The sequence below is a fragment of the Corvus kubaryi genome, unplaced genomic scaffold (genome assembly GCF_017639235.1).
Source record: "Corvus kubaryi isolate FWS band 111438036 unplaced genomic scaffold, C.kubaryi_AGA036_p1.0 74, whole genome shotgun sequence".
Lineage (NCBI taxonomy): Eukaryota > Metazoa > Chordata > Aves > Passeriformes > Corvidae > Corvus > Corvus kubaryi.
This window is the reverse complement of record NW_024582061.1, coordinates 17,426,291-17,436,186: the sequence shown is the minus strand read 5'-3', so window position 1 is coordinate 17,436,186 and position 9,896 is coordinate 17,426,291. Positions and strand designations below refer to the sequence as shown.

The 9,896-nt window shown below is 58.5% G+C and overlaps 1 protein-coding gene across 1 annotated transcript; it reads left to right on the top strand.

Annotated features, from left to right (window-relative positions):
• The first annotated feature begins 6 nt into the window (after positions 1 to 6).
• On the top strand, positions 7 to 9,727 carry SHISA8 (shisa family member 8). Its single transcript, XM_042050491.1, has 4 exons — positions 7 to 764; positions 8,006 to 8,130; positions 8,235 to 8,375; positions 8,912 to 9,727. The coding sequence occupies exons 1-4, from the start codon at positions 217 to 219 to the stop codon at positions 9,223 to 9,225; spliced, it is 1,128 nt and encodes a 375-aa protein (XP_041906425.1). The 5' UTR covers positions 7 to 216; the 3' UTR covers positions 9,226 to 9,727.
• Positions 9,728 to 9,896: the final 169 nt, after the last annotated feature.

The window sequence follows — 9,896 nt, the reverse complement described above, 5'->3', positions numbered from 1 at the left end:
GCTCTGAATCTCTGCCCGTCGGCCGATTTGGGGAAAAACGGGAAGGGGGTACGTCCCCTCGCACTTTTTTTTTCACCCATTTCTTTTTTTCCACCCTTTTTTGCCTTCTCTCCATTTCGTCCCCCTTCTCCCCAGCCCGTTTCTCCTCCCTCGGGGCTCTTCGGCGGCCATGCGGCCGGTCCCGGGCGAGCGGCTCTAACTCGCCTCCTCGCCCGAATGGCCCCCCGGAGCCGCGGGCGGATGGAGCCGAGCTACGTCGTGGGTATCTGCTGCCTGGTGCTGCTGGAGCCGGGCCGGGTGTGGAGCAGCGAGCCCAGCACCGGGGGACCCGGGGAGAGCAGGAACAGCAGCCAGGCACCTCCGCCGGAGACCACGGTCCCCGCGCCCACCGGAGAGGCACCAGCGGGGGGGGACCGCTGCCGCGGGTACTACGACGTGATGGGGCAGTGGGACCCGCCGTTCAACTGCAACGCCGGCATCTACCAGTACTGCTGCGGGACCTGCGGGTACCGCTTCTGCTGCCAGTTCAAGCCTGGGCGGCTGGACCAGAGTGGCTGCTCCAACTACGACACCCCCAACTGGGTCAACACGGGCCAGCCGCCTGCCCGGGTGGACGAGACCCCCGAGGACCCCACTCGTGACAAGACCAACATGATCGTCTACATCATCTGCGGCGTGGTGGCCATCATGGTGCTGGTGGGCATCTTCACCAAGCTGGGCCTGGAGAAGGCACAGGGTCCCCAGACAGAGATGACCGTCTCCAGGTAAAGGGGTCTGTTCCCCCCACCTTCCCCGCTTCATCTCCCCATGGGCGGCAGCTCATGTTCCTAGCCCATTGCATAGACTGAGCCATAGCTTCACCTTGGGACTGCCAAGAGGGTGAGGTGATCCCTAAAATCCCTGTCCCAGCATGCTGAGACACCAGGGGGTGGGTTGGCTGCAACCCATCAGCCTGTCCTGGTAGGGAGGGCTGGCAACCAGGACAGCCTCCACGAGAAGGGGTGGCTGTACAACCATCTCCTCTCAAAATGACCTGCTCTGTCTCTTGAGGAGGCATGTCCCTGGCTCAGGAGTGCCAACCCCACCAGCCAGTGGGGTGGGTGACATGTGAGCTATAGGACGTGGCTTTACCCCCCCCCCCCCCCAACAAATCCGTGGTTCCCAATGTCTCAGGAAGGTGAGACCGGGTCTGACTACATGTGGGGTGACTCTGGACTGCAGTCCCCTTGGTTTCAGCCTTGCTGGCAGTGCTGGGGGAGAGGAGGTGGCTATGACAGTTCCACCGTGGCTGCTGCACCAGCTCCGTGTGCGTGTGTGCACACGTGTGCATACGCGTGTGTGTGCGCATGCATGGGTGTGCCCTGGTGTCTGCTCTGTGCACCAGCGTGGGACACCGCCCTTGCAGGGGGCGTTCACACTCTTACACCCCCTGGAGCGCACCCTCCAGTAGAAAGTTGAGCAGCTTCTTCCCGGAGACCATGCCCTGTGGCTCCAACCCCTGGCTTTCCAGCCCGCTCCTGGGGCTGAGCACAGGGCTGGCGGGGGGAAGGTCAAGGTGTCAGACACACTGGCACTGGAGAACCCCCCGTATCTCCCCCAATTCCTGTGCTGCTGCTGTGGCTGTCAGTGCATCTTTCCCTCCCGCTGCCAGTGCACGCTTCTCTCCTCATTTTGGAGCTCTACTTTGCATCTTCCCAGTGAGGACATCAAGCCTGGAGAGAAACCCATTTTCATGCCATTTTGTTAAGGGGTTTTAGCTTTTAAAAAAAGAAAAAGCAGGGCTGGTGGAAATTATTTCATTGGGATGATCAGGCAGCTGTCCTGATTGCAACCCCCAGCACCAACACACTGTCTCCTTCCCCTGAGGCAACCTTTTTCCCCTGCCCATTTGGGACTTACGCAGCCACTGGGTGCTGCGCCCCAAATCAAGACCCACCCTGCTTCTTGCAACCACCCGGGGGAGCAGAGGCAGACCACCCCTGGCTGGAGGAGGGTCATACTGAGGCACGGAGGAGGGTCATGGGACCCTCCTGAGACACAAGAGGCAGTTTCAGGGGGATCCATGCTGTGCCCCCACCTTGGCAGGGAGCCTGGCTGTGTGCTGCTATGTGCCCGCGCCTCCCCCCGCGTTGCCTGAGGAAGTGCTGGCACCTTGACAGGATCAATACGGCCTCTGCCAGCCTCCTGACTCCCCTTCCACTCGCCTGCCATCGCGTCTTTTTTTGGTCATCCCCCCCACCTCCAGGGAAGGAGATACTATGCTTAGGGAGGGGTCAGACCCTGGGACACCCAGACCCTTGTCCTTATCCCCTGCCATTGGGTATTGCCTTCTCCCATCACCAGATGCTGGTGGGACTGCTGCCACTCACCAGGGGCTGTTTTCTGTGGGTAGCCTCAATTCTGCGCTGCTGGTGCCGCATGCTTCCCCTTGTCCCCCCTCCCTCTTACTCAAGCAAGCCTGAATTTTCCCAGTGAGTTTGGAGAGATAGGTGCCTGTTCTCCCTAAAGCCACAGATCTTTGGGGAACTAGCATACAGATCGGGAGAAGGCGAGTTTTCCTCGTCCACCTTAGAGGGAGAAAATCAGAAGGGCACCTCCATCACTGCAGAAGTCAGGAGAAGTCTTGCCCTCTTTTGCGCCCTGTGTCCTTCTGTGCAAGCCGTGAGCAGCTCTGGTTCCACTGGGATGGTGACTGGCAAGCCCTGGCAGGGCAGGAGTGGTGCATCAGGTGCAGAGCCCCAGGAACCAGGCAAGACACCAGGCTGACATGACTTCCTGGGTGCTGGGCTGGTGGAGACAGTGCCAAAGCCCGGGTACATGGCATCAGCATCCAAAAAGGGATGCTGTCACCTCCATTCCACTGTGCCTGGGAAGCTGGGGGAATATGTTTCATCTTGGTGCCTCTGAGACAGCAGGGCTATTTCTACCTGCCTTGCCACTGTACCCACACGTGGCCCAAGGCATGGGCAGTGCCACCTCGCCTCTCTCCCGGCGCCTCAGGTAGGAGCTTCTCATTTGCTCCTTGGGCACCGCATCATGGCCTTGGGCCAGCTCCCTGTTGCATGGTCATCTTGGTTTCCATTCCTATCCCTCCCTCCTGTCAGGGTTTTTCCGCTCCTTGGGAGCACTTTGTGCTGCCCTGGACAGCTCCCACCACTGCTGCTTGCAGGTTTCTTGCCTTGGAGGTAAGGTCAACCACTTATGCACCTCCAGATGTTCTTTGTCATGGTTCTGGTCCTGGGCCAAACCCAAGAAGAGTGACCAGGTGCAAAAAGTCCATTAGCTACTCACTGATGGAGACACCTGAGTCTGTGTCCAGCTCGTCCTGAGACCCCTACACCTTGGCCGCCTTCAGCATGTCTTTGTCTCCTCATGGACTTGGCTGCTCGTCTACCCAGGGAAGTGGGTGCTCAAGCAACTGCAGCTACCTGGTTTGTCCTCCCGTCCTCATCCGCCTTCCTCCTGCAGGGCCTTATGGCAGCTCCTGCAATCCCCTCTTCTTCCTGCTCAGCTCATGCTTGGCATCTGTCCCCGGCACTCACTTAGCCTGGCCAAACCCCGCGTTGAGTCAGTAACACCTGCCTGTGTTTTTCTTCAGTCCCCGGATCTCCGAGGACGTTGGGTCCTTGGGGGCCTCCAGGATCTGTCTGTGCCCATTACACTGAGAGCAAGCACGTGCGCCGGACCTCTCCCAGAAAACCACCTGGGAATTGCAAATTTATAGCTGGTGTGAACAACCCTATGGGAAGAATTGGGCAAGCAGCAGCCTGCTAGGGAGTAGTGGGGATTCTGGAGAGGGGTAAAAGAGCTATCAGGAGCATGTGCCCTGGCAGCTGCAGTAGGTGAGTGCTCAGTGCTGACTTTTCACTCCCTGGTCTCCATGGTCTCCCCATGCTATTTGGGGTCCCAAAATTTGGCCCCACTGTGCATCCAACTGTGCTGTGTGTTTCTCTGGCAATGCTCAAGTCCGGGGCCATGCCTGCAGTCAATGTCCATGGTAGCAGATAGTGGTAAGATCTAGAAAAAGTGTTTGCAGGCAGCATGGTGTGCTATCACATGCTGCCCTGGCTCTCTGGGGGACGAAAGGGGATCCATCTCCAGTAGGGAAGGAGACCTGGAGGTCTGTCTCTAGACTGAATGTAAATGTTTGGAGAGGCTCATTTCCAACTTGCCCAAGCTCCAATACCACCACTGCAACTCCAGTTTTGCAGACACCTTGATAACCCCACGCCTTCCTGAGCATCCCTGAGTGTACCAGCCCCACCGGGCAGGTGTGCCACAGTGCCTGTGCTGCTCAGTTGCATGGATGGGCACCCCTGCCCTGAGCAGGCACACTGTAAGCTGTGGGAAATGTCTCCCTCGGGAGGTGAAGATGAGGCCCTCACTGAGTGCAGAGGTGGTGTGACCAGCCGGGATGCTCACCCGCAGCTGCAGCGTGCTCTGCGCCTCCTGCAACGCTGCACCTCTGCTCCAAACCTCATCACCCCGCTCATCCAGTGGCTGCCACCTTCTGTGTCCCCTCCAAGAGTTCACTCCAGCTCATGGCAATGTCACTTCACCCCATCAGTCTGTCATCTCTCTTCTGGAGGCTGTGCTCCTGTCTCCTCCCATTGCTCCCTGCCCCTTGCCAGGACTTGCAGCCTCTCTCCTGCTGGGCTTGCCAGGTATGGAGCTTGGGCCTCCCAAAAGGGAGTCAGCCCCTGGGCTGAGCTGCTGTGCCAGGTCACCGTCCTGCTCCCACACAGGCACATCCCTTGGGGATGGATCAGGAGCACTGAGTGCTTCATGCATGGCTTCTACTGTGAAGCTCTCTTGGCCTCCTTCATTATTGCTCCTGGATCTGCCTCTGTGCTTGGTCTCAGGTCTTGCACTAGGCTGGTTTGTGGCATCTTGGTTGCACCCTTTAGCAGAACTAGGCTTGCCATGGAGGTGGCTGCACACCCACCCAGTTGACACTGTGCTCAGGCAAGCTGGGTGGCAAGCCACCCTCACACGTGGCCTCATGTACGCATGGCCAGAGTGTGGATGGAGGCTTCAGCAGTACCATTCATCAGGACTTTTTGCAAATGAGCAGTGCAGGTCTAAAGCTGCATCAGCTCTCCATTCCCTTCTTCCATCTGCATTCCAGATCCATCTTGGTGCCCCAGACCACCAGGTGGTTTCATCCTACCCAGCCACAGGACCAGACTGAGGCTCAAAAAACCCCCAAGGTGATGTTCAGTGAGACAACAGTTCCTCTATAGTGTCACCCTCCCTGTCCACCCTCTCCGCACTGCACCACCTGAGGATGAGCCAGGGAAGGGGTGCAGGCCTGGCCGGTGGCACTACTCGTGGTGCAAGGGCAGGGTGAATCCAAGTGTTGCTGGTGCTGGGGACTCGTGCATGCTTCTCCCCTTAGCAAAATAGCTCATTAATTGCTGCTCGAGCCGTTGTTGTTAATCGTTATTATGTCCACATGCCCCGAGCAGTCAGCACGGAGGGCACGCTTATGAGAAAGAGCATTGATGGATTTATGTGGAGAGAAGTCATAGATAAAGGATTGCTCAAGCTTCATAAATAGACCCGAGGAAAAGAAAAAATAATTTAAAAAATAGGTCAAATCGCATTGAACTTCCTGTTGAAACAAGCCTGTTTGAGCGCTGGCCCCAGGGACAAGCGAGAGCAGGCAGTGTCCAATGGGGAGGGGCTGGTGAGCAGTGCACCCCAGGGAAGGTGGGAGTTGACAGGGCAGCAGCTCCTCGAGTTGACAGCCCACACCCATGGCCTTGGGGGACCTGCCTCCCCCTGCCCTGCCTGGACACAGCCCACTGCCCACCCAGGCTTGTGCCCAGAGTTCCTTTGAGTGCAGCATCCATGGCCGGAACCCTGGTTGGGTCAGTCGCTGCAGGAAGGTTCCTGGGGAGGTGCAGGGTTTGAAGAGCTGCAGGATGGAGATGCCACAGCCTCCCCGGGCAGCCCGATCAAGCATTTAACCACTCCTGCAGGAAAAAAAATGTTTCTTCTGTTTAAACAGTATTTCCTGTTTCTGTTTGCACCTGTCACCTCTTGTCAGCTTGATGCTGTCCTTGTTGCACCCTCCCTTCAGATACTCATGCACATTGATAAGATCCCCCAAAGCCTTCTCTTCTCCAGGCTGAACAGTCCCAGCTCTCTCAGCCTCTCCTCATATAAAAGATGCTCCAGTCCCATCATTGTGTCCCTTCCCTGGACTCTCTCCCGTACATCCATGCTTCTCCTGCACTGAGCTGAAGCCAGCGCTCCATGTGTGGCCTTAATAGTGCTGAGCAGAGAGGAAGGACCACCTTCCTCAGACCTGCTGGTAACACTTTGCCTAATGCAGACCAGGAGACCATTCAGCACCTTTGTCCCAAGGGCACTCTGCTGGCTCATGGTCAACTTGGTGTCCACCAGGATCCCCGGGCCCTTTTCCACCAAGCTGCCTTCCAGCTGGTTGGCAGCCAGGGTTTGTTCCTCACTCGTTTCAATTTCTTCAGCTTTATCAGGGTTCTCTTGGCCCATCTGGAGGAGAAGTGATCCCAGAGGGATTGCTTCCCAAAGCTTCCCAAGAATGATGTGAAATTAACCCATTGGGCAAGTGACACTTCCTTGTAGCTTTGCTCTTGCCCCTGCCCTGTGATATCGACGATCCAAACTGGGAAGGAAAAGGCTCCCTCAGGGCCCCACAAGCATACGCATCCCTGAGGCACAATACATTGCTTTGTCCCTTGTTCTCACTGCTTTTCCTGGCAATTCCGTGCACTGCATTTGCTAGGTTTTTGAGCACTCCGGTGCCATGAGCTGACACATCTACCAAGTCAGGATTATTCCCCCCCTTCCTCTCCAATTTGCATTTATGCATGTTGAGTTTAATCTGCTGTTTTATCATCCAACCACTTGCTAACCGTCAGCTCCTGCCACAGCTCACGGTGTGCGTCTGTGAGCCAGCCAGAGCCTTCGAGGCGCGAGGCATGCTGACAGTGAGCTGGGGATTAGCGAGCCAAAAAAAGCCCTGAGTGGACACCCCTGCATTCTTGCAGTCATGCAGGGATGGTCTCTGCAGGGGGAATGGTGTGTCTTCTCATCACAAAGCCCTGCGCCAGCAGGAGCATCTCATCCTGTCCTGGGACTTGCTGCCAAAGGCTGCAGCAGCATGTGGGTAGGTCCTGCTCCAGCACTGCCAAGGTGCTCCCTCTGTCACTGCTGTTGTACCCTGCTCTGGCTCCAGCATTGCTGGTGTGCCCTACTCTGGCACTGCCAGTATGACCCACTCTGGCATTGCCAGCGTGCCCTGCTCCGGCACCACCGCTGTGCTCCACTCTGGCGTGTCCAATGGGCCCTGCTCCGGCACTGCCAGCATGCGTCGCTCTGGCATTGCCAGCATGCCGAGGTGGGACTGCAGCATCTCTGTCCATGAATGTTAAACGAAATAGGGCTCTATCTTATGTAATGGTGTTTAATGTTTAATGCTGTTACTTACAAGGAGGGTGTTACGCACAGAGAGCGCCTGCGCTGGAGGCTGCCACTAGTTCATTTCCTTGCCCGAAGGGGCGCAAGTGGCCTCTCTAATCCCTTCCTTGGGGTCTCCTCTGTTTCAAAGGGACTCAAGTGGAGGTGTTGCCTCCTCTTGCCTGTTCTACCAGGCTCTCGCTCCAGGAGAGCATCCCAGAGGTGTTGTTCCAGCTTCCATCAGAGCAGTTTCTTCTGTCTCAGTTCATTGTACCCTTGCAGCCCGCTCCAAGCCATGCATCTCCCTCACCACTCATTGATGCCCCTGGTTCTGGGAGGGCTCAGCCCCAGCCAGATCCCAATTAGCTGTTAGAGAGACTTGCTAGCGCCCCTGCAAAAGCTGGATCAGTAGCCTGGATGCACTCTTTTCTCCCAGTGGCCCTTTCCTAGCCCCAGGCTGCCTGGATCTGCATTCAAAGAGCAGAGTTCAGGACTGGGATGCATTAGAGGTCCCAGGGGAGCAGGATATTATTCTAACAACCCTTCACCTCCTCTCCAGGACACTGACAGATCTGCTGAAGCAACCAGGCCACAGCCCCTCTGAGAACATGGACAGTCTCATGGGAGGTGTGCAGGTCCCGCTGGGCGAGGGGCTGGCCCGGGGGCCCCCCAGAAACAACACAGGTAAGGCGCTGGTGTGGTGGGGAAAAATAAGTTTCCTTGAGTGAATAAAGGCAGTGGGAGGGTGCAGCCTCTGGCTGAGCCCCCACCCACCTCTGCCCCTCCAGACAAGCCACCCTTGAACAACATGGTGGCCATTGCCCCTTCACTGGGGCGGCCCCACAGCCACGGCAAGCGTCTGCCGCTGGCCAGCAGCCTGGCCCTGTCAGCCCCGGACTACACTTCCTACACCACGCTCAAGGTTGGAGGTGAGTGTCGCTGCCATGTGGGGTGGGATGGTGCCGGGGACATGCACCCTGTTGACCCCAAAAATAAGTGGGGAGGGGCATGGGGTTCACAAAGGGGCACGGGCAGGACAAGCATCCCAGTTTCCCAATGCTCCTGGGGTGGCTGCTCACAGCAGAAACTGTAGCAGCTCCTCCACCACTCCACCAGCCTGCTGTGCTGCCCAGCCAGTCAGTGCCCAGGGTCCCCCATGGATCCACTGCACTTCCCAGTCAACCAGCATGCAGGATCCCACACAGACCGAAAGCACTGCCCATCCTATCAGAGTTCAGGATCCACATGGACACACTGCACTGCCCAGCAACCGGTTCCCCGGGATCTCCCAAAAGCACTGCCCATCCAGTTCATTGCCAATATCCCCCCCCCAGCCAACCAGCACCCAGAATCCCTCCTCCAGCCCCATCCCAGCCTTCTCCACCACTGCACCCTCCCTGGTACAGCCCCTGCCAGCAGAAGGGGGTGTCCCTGAAGGGGTGACCCTGCACCCCTGTCCCCACAGAGAGCACCACTGAGGACTTCTACAGGCGGTTCGGGGGGCTGGAGCCACCCCCTGCCAGCACACTGCCCTTCCCACCCGAGGCCCCGGTGCCGGCCGAGGGCTGCCCTCTGCCCAAGGACAAGGGCCCCAAGGTGCCCGGGGGTCTGGCCTTCCCAGGGGGCTGGGAGGGGGGCCCCCATCGCGGCCCCCGCCGGCCGGGCCTGGCCACCCTGCGCCCTGAGGGGCCACCCGAGGCCTTCGGCCCCCCCACCTCGCTGTACGGGCAGCACCCCCGGCACCTCGCCACCAACAGCAAGACCGAGGTCACCGTCTGACGGCCAGTGCCATCGGGGACACGGGGGCTGCCCCCTCAGCGGGAGTTGCTGCCATCGAGGGCAGCCCACCGGAGGAGAGCAGCACAGGAGCTACACAAACTGCGATGCTGGCCAGAGCGGGAGCCGCGCCGTCCTTCCTGGCCCTAGGGATGGGCACTGCCAGCTGCACTTCACCATCGAGGAGGCACTGGGGACTCATACGGGCAACAAGGTTCAGGCGTTCTCAGCCCACCCCCGGAAGAGGCTGAGCTGGGGGCACACTGGCAGAGCAGTACCCTGCTCAAGGGATGGGAGCCAATGCTGGACAGACTGGGAACAGATCCTGCTGGGGCCAGGCAGCCCCACCTGGCTCCTCTGACTAGGTGCGCGAAGAGCAATTGACTCAAAGCACCACCCCTATGCTGCCAGCAGAGCCCGAGCAGCCCCTTTCCTTCCCCAGCCTCCTCCCTTCGCCACTGCCCCAGCCTCCACCTTGTCAATAAATAACACATTATAAACTGTATGGCCTTGGTATGAAGGGGCTGGGGAGCTTCACACTGCTCACAAAACCTTCCCCAGGGGCAGCAGGGTGCAAAGCCCACTCCCCACAGGGCCTGGGGAACCCCCCGCGATGGGGGACATGGTGGGAACACAGCTGCCAGGGCCAACTGCAAAACCCTTCAAGCAGCTGC